Source organism: Dermacentor silvarum, chromosome 4 (genome assembly GCF_013339745.2).
Source record: "Dermacentor silvarum isolate Dsil-2018 chromosome 4, BIME_Dsil_1.4, whole genome shotgun sequence".
Classification (NCBI taxonomy): Eukaryota; Metazoa; Arthropoda; class Arachnida; order Ixodida; family Ixodidae; genus Dermacentor; species Dermacentor silvarum.
Window position 1 is genome coordinate 104198001 of NC_051157.2, and position 15302 is coordinate 104213302.

General features: G+C 48.9%; 1 protein-coding gene across 6 annotated transcripts in view; it reads right to left on the minus strand.

The window, feature by feature from the left end:
- Nucleotides 1–307: 307 nt before the first annotated feature.
- Nucleotides 308–15302, minus strand: part of LOC119450459 (sulfotransferase 1C2) — a 233226-nt gene continuing 218231 nt past the window's right edge. For 5 of the 6 annotated variants that reach the window (XM_049665891.1, XM_049665889.1, XM_049665890.1 and 2 more), the window contains exons 6-7: nt 1335–1479; nt 308–739 (exon numbers count right to left, since the gene is read on the minus strand). In XM_049665891.1, the coding sequence (XP_049521848.1) occupies nt 443–739; nt 1335–1479 (442 nt within the window). In that variant the 3' untranslated portion in view covers nt 308–442. Of the gene's footprint in view, nt 740–1334; nt 1657–15302 lie in introns of all 6 variants that reach the window. The other variant, XM_049665888.1, reaches the window with a different exon arrangement.

Here is a 15302-nt window from a genome sequence, read left to right on the forward strand (position 1 = left end):
TTCCTATAGCTTTTCTCTAGTAGTTCAGGACGATCTGGAATGCCATTCGTCATTGCTAATTGATTATGCGACAGATGTCTCGAAAGTGGTGCTTGTCTTAAATCAATTGTTACATGTGATATAAAGTAAATAAACAATAGCCCATTTGTACACCTTTTTAATAGCCTACCCCTGCCAGAACAATGCAATTTCCCATGCAAATAATTTCCATATACTTCAGAAATCCACCCTATCGTCGGAGGAACACGCTACCATTCACTAGACAAAAAAAAATAGAAATAAAAAAATCGGGTGGTCATAACAACACAATATGCGTTCAATGCAAGACATTGACAGCAGAACTCGACTTAGTGTAAATTTATTCTCAAACTTGATGCTTGCAAATCAATGCAAGTGCTGCAATCACGCTGCACGCACATTGCGTGTGCGCAGCATCAGCTGTCTATGGCAAGTCGGCGTTCTTCCACAGAACATCGAGTAATTGTTTGAGTGCGACAGTCTTTGATGCCATTTTGGCCTTCATGCGTTCAGTCTGAGACGCCGAGAAGTAATTCTTCCAGTCTCCGACAACTGCTTTCCTGACGATGTTTCTGCCACTGGCTCTTTCATCCGGCTCACATGGGCTGGTTATTTGGTTGTGGTTTGCTGACTTGGAATGGCTGCAGCCGCTGGCCATGTCTCGCTGTCTGGCCGCGTAGGCGTCGCGGAAGATCGCTTTCATGACATCAGCGGAGGTCGTCTAATAGAAGGGAAGTGACGAAAAAGCATTTCACGTTACATCAGCTTCAGTATGCCTAGCTTCGACAGGTAAAATCGGCCACAGAGTGCAGAGAAAAGAAATTAGCGGTCGTGCTCTGATAGCAAATGATACACATTAGTGGTAAGTCAGGCAAGGCACCAGCCAAACTTGAAAGTGAAGATCAGTGTAATATTAGTGGAAGTGGCCGCAATGAGAAATTAATATCGTCAAAGAAAACAAATATTTGATAATTCGACTCCAAGGCCGCTTTGTCAAGAAAGTTTGTGTGTTAGAATGTTTCGTGATATCAAGCGTTTATGCCTGATAGTACGCAGGACATTACAAACTTTCGACAAGGACTGTACACCGTGCTTTTTATTCCGCCGGAACGTAAGAGTGATAAGACAATGCTCTGTTAACTCGACTAATCCTCTTGCCTTGTTTCACGACGTCGGCGTAATGTTGGAACCTAATGATAAATACACAAAATATATGCAGAAAAGGCAAGTACTGTGTCAATGACAGCGATCTCTGTCGAAATTCAACAGTGTGAATGTTCGTGATTTGTTGCTGCCTCGATGGAGGCACTGCCTACCTGTAAGAAGGCGTCCAGCACTGCCTCGTCCTTGCTCAGAGTCATTTCCAGCCTTTTGTCGAGAAAGGCCGCAATCCTCAAGATGCTGGAGCGGGGATCTCTTTTTATGTCCTCGTACGCGATGAAGAGAAAGTTGGCCTTTGACCTTTGCGCCAGCCAGGATGTCAAATGGTCAAAGTAGTCGCTCGGGTAAACATAGCCTTCGATGAACAGCTCGAAGAATTCGTCAAAGTTCAGGTCGCTGAAATCCGAATCCCCCGTTCGTAAATGGTGGTAGAACGACACACAGGTGTCGTACGGGTTACGCAGCACGTAGATGTATCTGAAAATGAAAGTATGAAGGCTAGCTTTGCAGAGCACAGAAAGTGCGCAGTTGAATAACAGCGTGGGAGCTAAGTGGTGTGAAATGTTTGGAAGAAACCATCGCAAAAAATTGTCAATGTAAGTGATAGCTTTTCTACGTGACCCTGCTGTCCATCTCCAAGCCATCCCGCACTTAACAGCAAACATTGTGAGAGAAATCTGAGTAGAGGAGACTCGTTCAGTATAGCCTCTGGTAATAACGTTCAAGTAACTTTGATGCAAAGGCAGTTCTCGCACTGAGAAATAACTACATGAAAATAATAGTACGGTGAAAACAGATATCACACTGCCACGCCCGAGATGTCTGGTGGTCCGCACCGCGCGCACGGCGAATGCGGCACAGGCCTCACGTTATCTCAGGGACGACACACCGCGCGTGGCTACTGATGCCTGCGCTAACCAATAAGTCGCCTTTCTATCTCCTCCCCCGCCCCTGCACTTCGTGCCAACGCGTCCTAGATAGCAGGCCTGTGCACTCTACTTTATGACATCATGCTACTTCGACCGAAATTCCCATTGGCAAGTCCGACGTGACGAAAACGGTGACGCCAAAATTCCCGCAGCATACTAGGGAGCATACCCATTACATTATATCGCAGTCGGACAAGGTAGCATGACGTCATGTATCGAAGTGCACAGGCCTTGCGCTATCTAGGAGGCGTTGTTCCGGCTCCGTTTTTCTATTATCCTCCTCCTCACTTTTGCTGGCCTCCACACTTTTTACCTCTTCGGTTAGAGCGAGATAATTGAGTTCGCCCCTTATTTAATGCAGACAATAACTATCTTATTCCTGGTTATGTTGTGAGCAAAGGAACGATGCCACAGCGATGGCAGAAATGCAATTCGAACATTTGCATAAGAATTATTCTTCGAATATTTAGTGTGCTGCAATGTTTATAATCTCTGAACAAGCACAGCTCTCAAAGTGATGTGCGAAGCATATCATCTGGTTTTGCAAGGGAAGAAAGCAGCAGCTTGGTGTGACTGCACGAAAGCATACTAGGTCTGTTAGAAAAGTATCCGACCTTTGGCCGAAGAAAAAAACTTCCATAACTGGAGCGTTGGAAACCTAATCACCCTCAAAGTAGTCTCCTTAGGACTCCACACACTTCTCCCAGGAGTGCTGCCATTGTTGGAAGCATTCCGAGAAGGCCTCTTTCGGATTGGAGTTTAGCTCAGCTGTCATTGCCGCCATAATGTCCTCTCTTATCTGAAATTGCGCTCCTTTCAATGGCCTGTTGGTTTTGGGAAACAGCCAGAAGTCGCAGGGGGCCATATCAGGAGAGTAAGGAGCCTGTTGAACTACAGGAGTCTGGGTTTTCGCCCAAAAAGTCTGAATCAAGTGCGAGGAATGTGCAGGAACATTGTCGTGATGGATGCGCCAATTTCCTGTTGACCACAACTCCGGTCTCTTGCGCCGCACAGCATCACGTAGCCGACGGAGGACATCCCTGTAGTACTCTTTGGTGATTGTTTGACCCCGTGGTGCGTACTCGTGGTGTACCACACCGTGGGAGTCAAAGAAAGCAGTCAGCATCATCTTGAGGTTGCCGCGCACTTGGCGGGCCTTCTTTGGTCTTGGTGACGTGGAATGCTTCCACTGCGACGGCGGGGATTTCGTTTCCGGGTCGTACCCGTACACCCAAGACTCTTCACTAGTGATTATAGTGCTCATGAAGTCGGGGTCACTGTTTGTGGAATACAGCATGTCCTGTGAGACTTCAACACAAAGTTGGTTTTGCTCCACCATGAGCAGCTTCGGCATGAATTTCGCCGCAACTCTCTTCATGGCCAAATCTTCGGTCATAATGGAATGTGCAGAAAAAGTGCTGACGCCCACCTCTTCCGCAATTTATCGGATAGTCACACGGTGGTCGAGCATCACCACGGCGTTCACTTCGGCAATGACCGGGTCATTTCGGCATGTTGATGGCCTACCGGAGCGTGGCTCGCTCTCCACCAATGTGCGGCCGTCTTTAAACCGGCTGTACCACTCCTTAATCCGTGTGCTGCTCCTAACATCATCACCGAAAACCGTCTGGATCTTCCGAATGGTTTCCACTTGGCTGTAGTCCAGTTTCTGGCAAAATTTGAAGCAGTATCGCTGCTCCAGTCGCTCCGTCATTTTCCTTGCAATAAAAAAAAATAGTTGCAGTGGCTTAGCTCGGCTCTGCCAGGATATACGTAGCGTTAGCAAAGGTTCAGCTGAAGGTCCGAGTCGCACTGGCGCTTTCGCTGAGTTTCACAATATATTCAGTCGATCGGCGAGCCTTGACGTCATCGACGGCGTTTTGTTGTTGCTGCAGGGGTGGTCGGGCATGTCGATCAGCCTCCTGGCGACGCCGCTTTGCTAGACGTTCGTCCCTTTGCTCCAGTGTCTCCGCAGCACGTTTAGCCTTCTTCTGTTCATTCCTCCTACGCTCAACCGCTAATTGCCAGGCAACTACTTCGGGATCCGATGAGTCAAGCTTCTCCGTTCTTCTGCGCTGTTGAGCAGCATTTGCGCTCTCCTTCTCCATGGCTATACCACACTGGCAAACGCCAGTCAGAAGCGCAGCGGCTCCAGCGCAGTGTCAGACGGCGACTGCACAGCGAGCGCGCGCCGGCGCCAGTGCGTCTACCACGGCTACGACGTCACTCCTCTGGAATGCGCAGACCGGCGGCGGTGAGTCGCGCGCGGCGGCGGCGGAGTGCGCGAGAGGTGCCGGCTCCGGCGGCTCTGGTGCGCAAGCCGTGTGACATCACTGATCCTTGCGCATGCGCAGCACGGCTCTTGATGTGCCGCGCGAAACGGGCTTGGCTAGGCCAGTGTAGCTAACGCTACAAAACCGACGAGATCACTGCGCACTACCTCACTCAAACGCTGCGTCCCAGCGACTGACGCTATCGGCAGGAGGGAAAAAATTCGCGCATGCGCACGAAGGTTCAAGGTCGGCTGATGCAAGCGCGCTTGTTTCATATCCATCAGGTGTTCGCAAAAAAAAAGTAAGGTTGGGTACTTTTCTAACAGACCTCGTATACACTTTTTCAGTGGCACCTGACCATCCATCGGAAGATTTAGGACTGGTATGATCGTCTCTAAAGCCAGGATTGTGAAACAAAACCGTTGAGCCTAAAATGTCAAGTACAGTTTCGTTTCTATTTACGTGCGTATGACACTGGATCATATTATTATACATGTCTATAAAATGGGTTATATTAACCGTAGCTTGTTACTGCTTGGAGGAGCAGAAACATAAATAGTATGTACAATACTATTTGTACCGTATTTGTACAGGTACAAATATGTTCTTGGGCCGCAATATTGTAACAGTGTCTTTTCTGACGCCATTCCTCTCCGCGCTTCGCCAGTGGTCAGAGCAACGCCCTGCCCCCTTAATCAATAAAGTTAAGTCTACCGTAAACGGGGGATAATAAGAGTGGTTTAGAATCGGGTGGAAGGCATCACTACGTTATATCGGCCTTGGACACCGCGATTATGTTCTTTTTGCGCCAGTTATCGTCACGTTGTAGTCAATCATTTACACCTACGATTGTGTTACAAATGACTGCTTTCTACAAATTGCCCGAAGGCAAAAAATAAAAAAAAATAAAATCAGTTGGACGAGCACCGACGCCTGTGCACGGAGACTCCTAGGCTTCATCCAAGCAATCGGCATAGCCGCCCTGCCTTAATCTCTCTTTCTATTTTCTTAGGGCTGCAGGCCCTTCCCATTTAGAGTAAGCAACAGTATCTTATACGACAGACATGCATATACCTGGCCTTTTCCGAGAAGCGCACGCTGTCGCAGGGCAAGTGCGTCTTGATGACAGCGCCAGGTCTGCGCATTGACTCGACATTCCCGGCACCGGCGATTTCGAGGATCGAAACACCGGGCGCGCACGCGGCAGCGCTCTCCAGCGGCGTCTCGTCGTCTTTATTGAGCAGGCGGCGCACCGTGTAGTGCAACCAAGTTGTGCCCGTCTTCGGGAAGCCCACGACGAACACGTCGCCGGCCCTCGGCTCGTACTGCATCGCTGATCGAACCCTAAACTCGTTGAACCGGTCAGTGATCAAGATGCCTTCAACGCGGCGAAGCCTCGAAGCATTATCGCTGGTTTGCGTCGAGCAGTCCGCATTGCTGGCGGCCATTGTTCTTCTCAGACGCAGTAGCGCAGGGTATCTGTGCAGAAAGTTCTCTTACAAGAACATGTTACAGCGTCAAGCCTAATTTTAGCAGGTCTATATGAATGCTCTTCCAGGTGTTCATATTGTCACTGTCATTATAAACCTTAGTCAACCATCGACCCACATCACCAACCGTGGGCCAAAAGAAAGCAAAAAGAACAAGTTTACAAGCCTTTTTTTTTTTTTTTGAGGTAATAGAAGGAATAATTTGAATCAAACTTGGGGCAGTAAAGAAAAGTCCCCTTTCAGTGAGTGCTGGAGCACGGTTAGGCCCGGAACGTTTTTGCGAAGACTCGCGAATACATAAAATAATTTAAAAAAAAAACTCCGCCGAATACCCCCGCGCGAGGGACACGTGTAAATGCAGAGCATAGTGGGGTTCCGTGGTGTTGGTGTTGTTGGTGTGGTGGTGGTGGTAGGTAACGTAAAGTTGTTATTATTTTCCGGAGCGCGACTCAACTACGACGCTTCGCGCGCTGCACATGTGGTGCAAGCGTGATGCGGGAGAGGAGGAGTGGGGGAGAGGGCGCACCTGTGCTCGAGCTGTTGCGGACGGTCGGCGCACGCTACATGTGAGTTAAAGAAATGCTCTGCATTTAAAATTAAGTATGACGATGCGATTGTATCTCCGCAAAAAGAAAGAAAGATATAATTCAATACGCTCTAAATGATCGATCATTTAAAGCGGAGAGAATCACCAAGGTATGTCTCAGTTTGTAGAAAAATCGTAAGGTATCACCTTGATCACGTAAGGTTTACAAAGGTTCTTGCGCACTAAACGCCAGTAGATTACAGCCACGTTTGAAGCTCCGGAAACTACTGTTCGGGGGAATTTCCGTATGGTATCGCGTGGAGCTGTGAGCTTGATCTGCCCTCAGATTTTTGGAGCTTCGTCAAAGGGGGCCGAAATCAGAATTTTGCGGCCTTGTGTTGTTCTTCTTTCTGGATATACAAACGCGCTCCCAACTGTTCATAGATTTCATAATAAGGTCATTTCAACACCCCAGCTGTATGTGAACAAGGAAACCGAAGGATGAGTTGAGCTCTGGTTGTCGTAGCGCTCAGGTTGCGTAGACAGGACACAACTGGTGGCACCTGAATCCGAATGAATTTTGCGGATAGTTAACTCTCATTTTATAATTAATAGTATATTTCTCAAAATGACATTGTCGCAGCACTGAATTCTTTGACGTGGGTTTTTACTTCCCCACAGGCAATCTAAAAAAAAAAACGATATGAAAAGTGAAAATCCGACGTGAACTTACAAAAAGTGTACTATCTTGAGGTGTCTCAAACGTTGTGAAAACCTGCTTAGGAAAGAACAGCTCCAGTTCACTTGCTTACTCAGGGCGGCTTCGCCAGACAGTCAGCTAGCAGCGCACCGGTCGATGCACTTCAGCGTAAACGGCTGACGGTTTCTACCTGCAAGGCGGTATGTAGATGTACGTTTTTAGGGGGGTTCGAACGCAGATCGACTAAACTGGTCGAAGACGCCGGCGTGAAAGCCTGAAAAAGCTGTGAATGCTTTCCGCCTGTCTGCGGTAACTATAGCAAACGTTAGTTGACTTCTATACCAAAGAAATAATGGTGTTTGTACAAAACATGACCTCGTTAAATAAAACAGAGACAGCAAAAAAAAAAAAAAAAAAACAAAGAAGACCACGAGCGTAATAGGTCCTATCAGGGCCACGTCATAGTAACCGACCGGCAGTGACCATATAGGGAGCAGTTGACGCTTCCTGTTTGGGTTATTTCACGTGCGCTCGCACCGTCATTTCATTTTAATCAAGCACTATCATAGTTGCACCCGTGAAAGAAGGCCAGGGAAAAAAGAAAGCAGTAAAAGAAAAACTTGGCATGCAGGTGTAGAAGTAAGGCAAACAATACGAAGGTTAACCATTCCTCACTCTCGGTAGCTTCCTTGTACTTTTGTTTACCAATATTTGAACCTATTTTTTTTGCCATACGATATAATGCTAAATAATAACGTGTGGTTTCTTAAGTGCTTGCCGCGTTTAATAGTGCACGTTAGCCAGTATGCCATCTCAACGGGCACAGTTTGAATTACTTCCCTTTAAATCGCTTCAGGCTTGCTTTCGTATTGCTTTATACTAATGCTTGCAAGACACAAACGCAGTTGAAGCTACAATTGTGAAAATCCGGGAAGTCTTTATGTCCTGACACAAAACACTGACTTTGGGTTCTTCAGTATTGGTCATGCGCACTGTATCCTTATCAGCATCCGGATCAGTTTTGAGTAAAATCATGCGCTTTAGACTGCGGAAGGGCTGACTGGGGTATGCTGCGAACAAAGGTTAGTAGATTTGGGAAGTTTAATCTCTCACCACTTTCAATCTGAACGTAGAGTGGACTGCTGCATGAAGGGCGGCTCGGCTTGGAGTCTCGCATTATACCTCAATCAGCGGGCAAGCGTAACTGGGATCTACTCGGAGCCCTGGAATATTTTATGGAACTGATGACATTCTCACCAAATCTGGAACCATCGATTATCTTAGAGCCGACAGCATTGCCATCTTCGCAGCGAAGTGCCTCTGTGGGCATGCATGCACTGGAAACTTTGTAACCAAAGAAATGTGGACTCAGCCTATTTTTACTCCAGATGGACGATTTTCAAGCACATCCGAGCACATCTCACGCACGTCTCTCGAGAACCTTCTCTAACTATGGCCTCCACAATTGCTGTTTAACGCTGCGTCTCTGCTTCGATCTGTTTAAAAGCCACAGGCCTGCGCGGTACACGCAGCACAGCCACAGCATAAGCTTGTTGAGCGGCGCAAGAGTAGCTCCAATTTCGGCACCACGCACAACAAGGTCTTCGAGGCAAAGTGTCTTCGCCTCGATTTTGACGAGAACGATTGGAACTGTCGGGCCGGCGTCGACGGCGAGCTGCGGCTTGTAATGCTCTCTGCACAGCAGTCTGCTGAGCCCGATGATGCCTGGTTGTAGCCGCGCACGTAGCTCTACGATTCGCTTCTTCAGCAGTGAGTCGTACCTTGCGAGGAGACGCCATAACGTGTACTTATAAGGTAACCAGAATACGTGGCGCATATCTAACATCGGGATAGCGTTGATTGCGCGCCTCGTCTGAATCGCATCTCGTCGTTGAAAAGCGTTCATTGAAGACGTTCGTTGAAGAGCGCCGCGTACGCACACATTGCCACATACTCAGTGAGCAAAGCTGGTTGGACGGTTGGTTTCTAACCATTTTAATTTAGCACAGTAGCTCGATGCGCTACCCATTTAACCATGAACTACCCAGTGACCCACGTAGGCGGGAAAACGGTTAGATAGAAACATGCATAGATACATAGATACATACATGATATATATATATATATATATATATATATATATATAGATATATATAGATTGTTAAAAATTAACACCCAAGCACTCCGTACAGATGGTTAACCAGTGAACCTGAAACGTGGGGCCCCGGTGTTTAGCAGTGGGTTAATCCCGACGCTGTATTGAAGCATTTCTCAATTATTGGTTACATGTTTGTGTTTCTAGTGGAACGCAATCGCAAATGGCGGGCGCATTGTGCTAGCCACGTCGCCGAGCTAACTCGAGATATCGAACGCATGCGACAATGGCGAGCGTAGGAGGCGGCGTTGCGGGCAGGGCAGCGTCAACATGGCAATGGCGGGAACGCGTTTGCTAACGACGTTACTAACGGCGCTGCCAGTGGCGCGCGCGCTTGGTTGCGACGTAGACAATAACGTAACTGACGGCGCAGCCAATGGAGAAGTTTACCGAAACATGTGTCGAACGGTTTTTCGTTTCGCCTAGCCATATACAGCTTTCGCTGTAAAAGTGTGTGATGTACTTTAAGAATGCAAACGCATTAAAACTGTCTGAACTTGGAACATAAATTTAGTAATGCGTCCTTAGTAGAGCAATCGTCCACGCAAGCAGGAGTTCTTGTACAGACATATACTAGAAGGTAATAGCAAAGTTCCGCTACAATTTCGCTCTCTATGTCTTCACTAAAAGCAACTAGTGAAGTGTGGTGTAATCACTCACTTGCAAAGCTCGTCACTTAACGATCTGCATTACGCTCATCGAGCAACTACCAACGCCACAAACCCCGAGTACGTTCCTAATGCAGGTCTCTCTCTAAAAACGGACATGTATCTTCCTGTGCAGTTTACATACCTCTGGTACGAGTATCAAGGCGTAGCCATGGGCGATAATAAAGGGGACACCTTGGAGCCGACCACCAATAAACCTAAATTCATTCGTCGCTCCGAAGACATCCTGATCGGTGACTTATTCGACGAGTCACGGCTGCGATAAGCCTTTCGCTATGAGCCCAGGGACGACGATGTCTTGGTCGTGTGCTTCCAAAAGAAAGGCACTACTTGGCTCCACTTCATGCGGCAGCGCATCATGAATCACGCGAGTGAAACGCCGGCACAAAGCGCAATGGCATGTAGACCAAATTATTCCTTCCTGGAATTCACTGGCGGTGAGAAGATTCAGGCGCTGTCAAGGCCACGGGCGGTCATCAATACGCATCTGCCATTCGAGAATGTGCGCTTCTCTGAGCAAGCAAGGTATTAAATATCTCGGTTAATATCGATCGGAATAATTTGGTTCCCAGATCCCGACAGGGCCTCTCGTGGTACGCGATTACACGCCAGCATAATCAGGGAAGCTGCGCAGGTCCACAATGAACGGAGAACGCGCATGAAGGGCTCGAAAGTTGGTTGAGAAAATAGCTGCTGGTCTTGGCATGTAAAAGCCCAGAAAGAAGAAGAGGGAGATACCTATGCTAAGTAAGTATAGTAGTTTTATCGGCCGTGTAAACTAAATCATGAATGAGACTCGTACCAGAGGTATGTAAACTGCACAGGAAGATACATGTCCGTTTTTAGAGAGAGACCTGCATTAGGGACGTACACGGGGTTTGTGGCGTTGGTAATTGCTCGATGAGCGTAATGCAGATCGTTAAGTGACGAGCTTTGCAAGTGAGTGATTACACCGCACTTCACTAGTTGCTTTTAGTGAAGACACAGAGAGCGAAATTGGAGCGGAACTTTGCTATTACGCAGCACGCAAGGATAATGCTTCTGCGCAGAAAGAACAGATGCCCTGACAGATATCTGCCGTGTCACTACGCTGTTGCGTCAGGAATGTTGGAAATGGTGTTACCATGACGCACGCGACGAGACAGACGCAAAGCTGGTAAACCTTTTGGCCTTGCTAGCGCTAGATTTAGCTTGACTTTTACTGTTCTTTCTGTTCAGACCAGTGCACGCACCATGGTGTGGTAAAGCAAAAGTCCCCGTAGGAACGCTAGCGCCGTATAGCCGTTGAAGCGGAGCACGAGGGTGATTCATTTTGTTGCACAGCTGGCTGGAGAAGGCTAAACCTCGCAGTAGCAGCAAACTGATACTTTTTTGTTTATTCCATTGCCAAAAATGCTGAATTTTGTGAGTTATTTGTGGCGTGCATCGACTCGTATCCCAAATGTTAGATTTTGCACGGAGGCGGCTCTACACCTGCACCATCTCAATCTAGGCTTTGTAGCGGTGTAGGCCTAACAAGGCGCACCTAGGCACAGCTGTTAGTCCATGACCTGCATAGTCGACCGCATGAGCGCTGTTGATGTAGGACACCGGATATTCTATTCTTGGCGTCGTACTCGCCTTAATTCTTCAGCCGATTTTGGTTACCTTGAATCATGCTTATTCTGCAGCGGCCAAACAGCACCAGTAATGGCATGGCGAGTGGGTTAACTATAATGCGCTGCGTGGGCACTCAGATTGCAAAGAGGTGCGTGAAATCGCAACTCTGCGGTGACGCCGCAGTAACCAATCAAATGCAGCCAAATACAACATTCGCAGTTACACAATTTTCTCAACCTACTTTCGAGCGCTCGTGCGTGTTCTTCGTTCAATGTGGACCTGCGCATATTCCCTGATTATGCTGGCGTGTAATCCCGTACCCTGAGAGGCACTGTCGAGATCTGGGAACGAAATTATTCCATCGACATTAAACGAGATCTTCAAATACCTGGTTTGCTCAGAGAACCCCACATTCTCGAAAGGCAGATGCGTACTGGTGACCGCCCGTGGCTTTGGCAGCGCCTCAATCTTCTCCCCACCAGCGAATTCTAGGAGGGACTAATTTGGTCTACATGCCAATGCGCTTTGTGTCGGCGTTTCACTCACGTGATTCATGATGCGCTGCAGCACGAAGTGGAACAGGAAGTCGGAAGCCGGAAGCCGGCTTTCGGTTCCGGAAGACGGTGCGTGGCGTACATATACTATATATATCCTAAGAAGCCAACAAACAATGGCAAGGTGCAAGGTAAGGACAGGGTAATTCGAAGAGGAAGAATACGTCTTTGTGCTGGTGGTTCTTAAGCTGTTCCGCCGTCTTGTTCAACGTATCGTCTCTTGTTCGCGTTGACTCGTGACACTGGTGGAAGTGCTGGGTACACAACCCCGCCAGATGATCCAGACTCCTCCCGGAAGCCGTTCATCCAGCCCATCTCCAATAACTCCTGTGCATCGCTTCAGTCGGCGGTTGCTAGGCCTTGCTCCCGAGCTCAACCCTCTGCAAGAACGCTCGTTCGAGCCCTGTCTTCCTCTGTCAATGGCGACCACCAGCCCCGTCACAGATTCCACGAGTTCCACAAGACAGCTGTACTCACAGTCCGTCCCAGGTAACTTATCTGCAACCACTGGTTCCCGATCACTTTCGTGGTGGCGCACATGAAGACGTTGAAGACTGGCTTGACCAGTACGAACGTGTTGCCAAGGTCAATGGGTGGACTGTTCAACAAAAGCTCTCCCACGTCTATTTCTCCCTTGACGGTAGTGCTCGCACGTGGTTTGAGAACCGTGAAGCCAACATCGCCACATGGAATGATTTCCAACATCAGTTCACTGAAACATTTGCGAGTGTTGATCGATGGGACCGTGCCCAGCAACTAATTGAGTTGCGCTTCCAGAAACCCTATGAAACTGTGGCAATGTTTGCCGAGGACATGGCCCGCCTGTGTTGTAGAGCTGACCCTCACATGCCTGAGGAAAAGAAGTTGCGCTACCTTATGCGTGCCGTAAAAGAAGAACTATTCGCCAGACTTGTGCGCTACCCACCGAGTACCATGGCTGATTTTATAAAAGAAGCCACTGGTATTGAACGCGCACTCCATCTAAGAGGCAGGAAGTACGATAGCTTACCCACCAGCACTTCTATCAACTCCGCCGCAATGCCCGTTACCAGTCAGAACTCGCTCCGTGATCTAATTCGGGAGATTCTTCGCGAAGAACTTCAGAAGCTCTGGACACCGGCAGTGGGCCCACCCATGGCATCAGTCGCTGAAATCGCCCGTGATGAAGTTAGGCAAGCGTTTTCGGCTGGCAATCCTGTTCACGAGCAGCGCCCCCTAAGTTACGCCGACCTTGTCCGACGTCAACCAGCTATGACGCCCATGCGGTCGCACCATCAGCCACCGAGGGCCACACCATGGTCATCACCAACAGAGGAACATCCACCCGTTGTGCCGATCCCGTCCTACCGCCAGCCGCCGTCAGCTGCATTTTTGTCAGCGCCACAAGACGAGCCTTCGAGGCGGCCGCAAATTCGAAGAACGGACGTATATGGCGCACTGTCACTAGGCGCCCCTTCTGCTATCTGTGCGGAGGCATCGGCCATGTCTCCCGCCATTGCTGGTACGAGATGCCTCATTTCGACCTTATCAATCCTGGTCTGACGGTCGACGGACCAGTGATGACTACATGCTACGCCGCGACGACGCTGCTTTTCAAGGTGCTCCAGCAACGCGCACTCTGAACGACGACTCTCAGCCCAACCACCAGACCGATTTTGGCCGGCGGCCACGCTCTCCGTCCCCTGCTCATTCATCTACACCGAGTGGACGTACTTTTGCTGACCTCCGGGGAAGAAGGTCGCCCAGTCCATGCCGGGGAAACTAACGGCGGCGACCTCTGGGGGTATGGTTGCGGGCCGACAAGAGGATGAAACACCCCCAATAATCCCGCCGCAGGACGCCGTGAAGCCGACAAACTCTAACACCGAGGAAATTGTGAGCGCTGATATTATTGTTTAAGTTGATGGACTGCAAGCGACAGCGCTAGTCGACACTGGTGCCGATTATTCAATAATCAGTCAAGCTCTAGCAGTTCCCCTTAAGAAAGTAAAAACGCCCTGGACCGGACCTGATATAAGGACTGCGGGCGGCCAACTGCTCACGCCTGCTGGAAGCTGTACGGCGAGAGTCACCATAGGGGGTTCGTCCTTCGTGGCAACTTTCGTCGTTCTTGCCACATGCTGTAAAGATTTAATCATAGGCATGGATTTTCTACGGTAATACGACACCATAATCAACATCTTAGACCGCTTGGTTACGTTTGACAGGACTCCGGAATTAAATCCCAGCTTATCGCCGAAACGCAACGCCTGTCGTCTAATGGAGAATGACGTGGTCGTCCCACCTCGGTCATGTATCCTTGTGTCGGTCGCATGTGACGTACCGTTTGATTGTGGAGGAGTTGCTATTGTTATTTACTCACGGTATCGCCGTTGCGCGAGGCATCGTAAATGTCACCGATGGGCGAACGAACCTGTTGTTGACCAATTTTAGCACAGAGCTACGGCACCTACCAAAGGGCACGGCTGTCGCCTATTTTGATGATGTCGCTGATGTTCGTTGGTGCTTTTCAGTACTAGAAGAAGCGCGTGCGCAAGACCCAGCACCTGTGCTTGACGTAAACACTACTTTACCGCAACACGAGCGAGAACGACTTCTTGCGCTACTGGCCGAGTTCCACGACTGCTTTGCGACGACGTCAAGAGTCGGTCGAAGGCCGCTAACCAAGTACCCCATAATCACAGAGGACGAAGCGAGAGCGATTCAACAAAACCCTTATCGTGTGGCCCCAAAAGAACGTGAAGCTATACAGGAGCAGGTAAACCAAATGCTTGAAGACGACGTGATTCAGCCTTCCAAGAGCCCCTGGACATCACCTGTAGTTTTGGTAAAGACGAAGGACGGCAGCCTGCGTTTTTGTGTGGATTATCGAAAGCTAAATCAGGTGACAAAAAAAGACGTGTATCCGCGTCCCCGCATAGACGATTGACTCGATAGGCTTCGAAACGCTCGTTAATTATCTTCAAGGGACTTAAAAAGCGGGTATTGGCAAATTGAAGTAGACCCGAGAGACCGTGAGAAAACCGCTTTTTTCATGCGCCAGATGGACTATACGAATTTAAGGTCTTGCCTTTCGGCTTGTGCTCTGCACCTGCTGCTTATCAACGGCTTATAGATACCGTGCTTTCGGGGATGAAGCGGAAAACCTGCTTAGTCTATCTCGACGACGTCATAGTGTTTTCCGCAACGTTTAAAGAGCACCTTCAACGGCTTGAAGCCGTTATGCAGT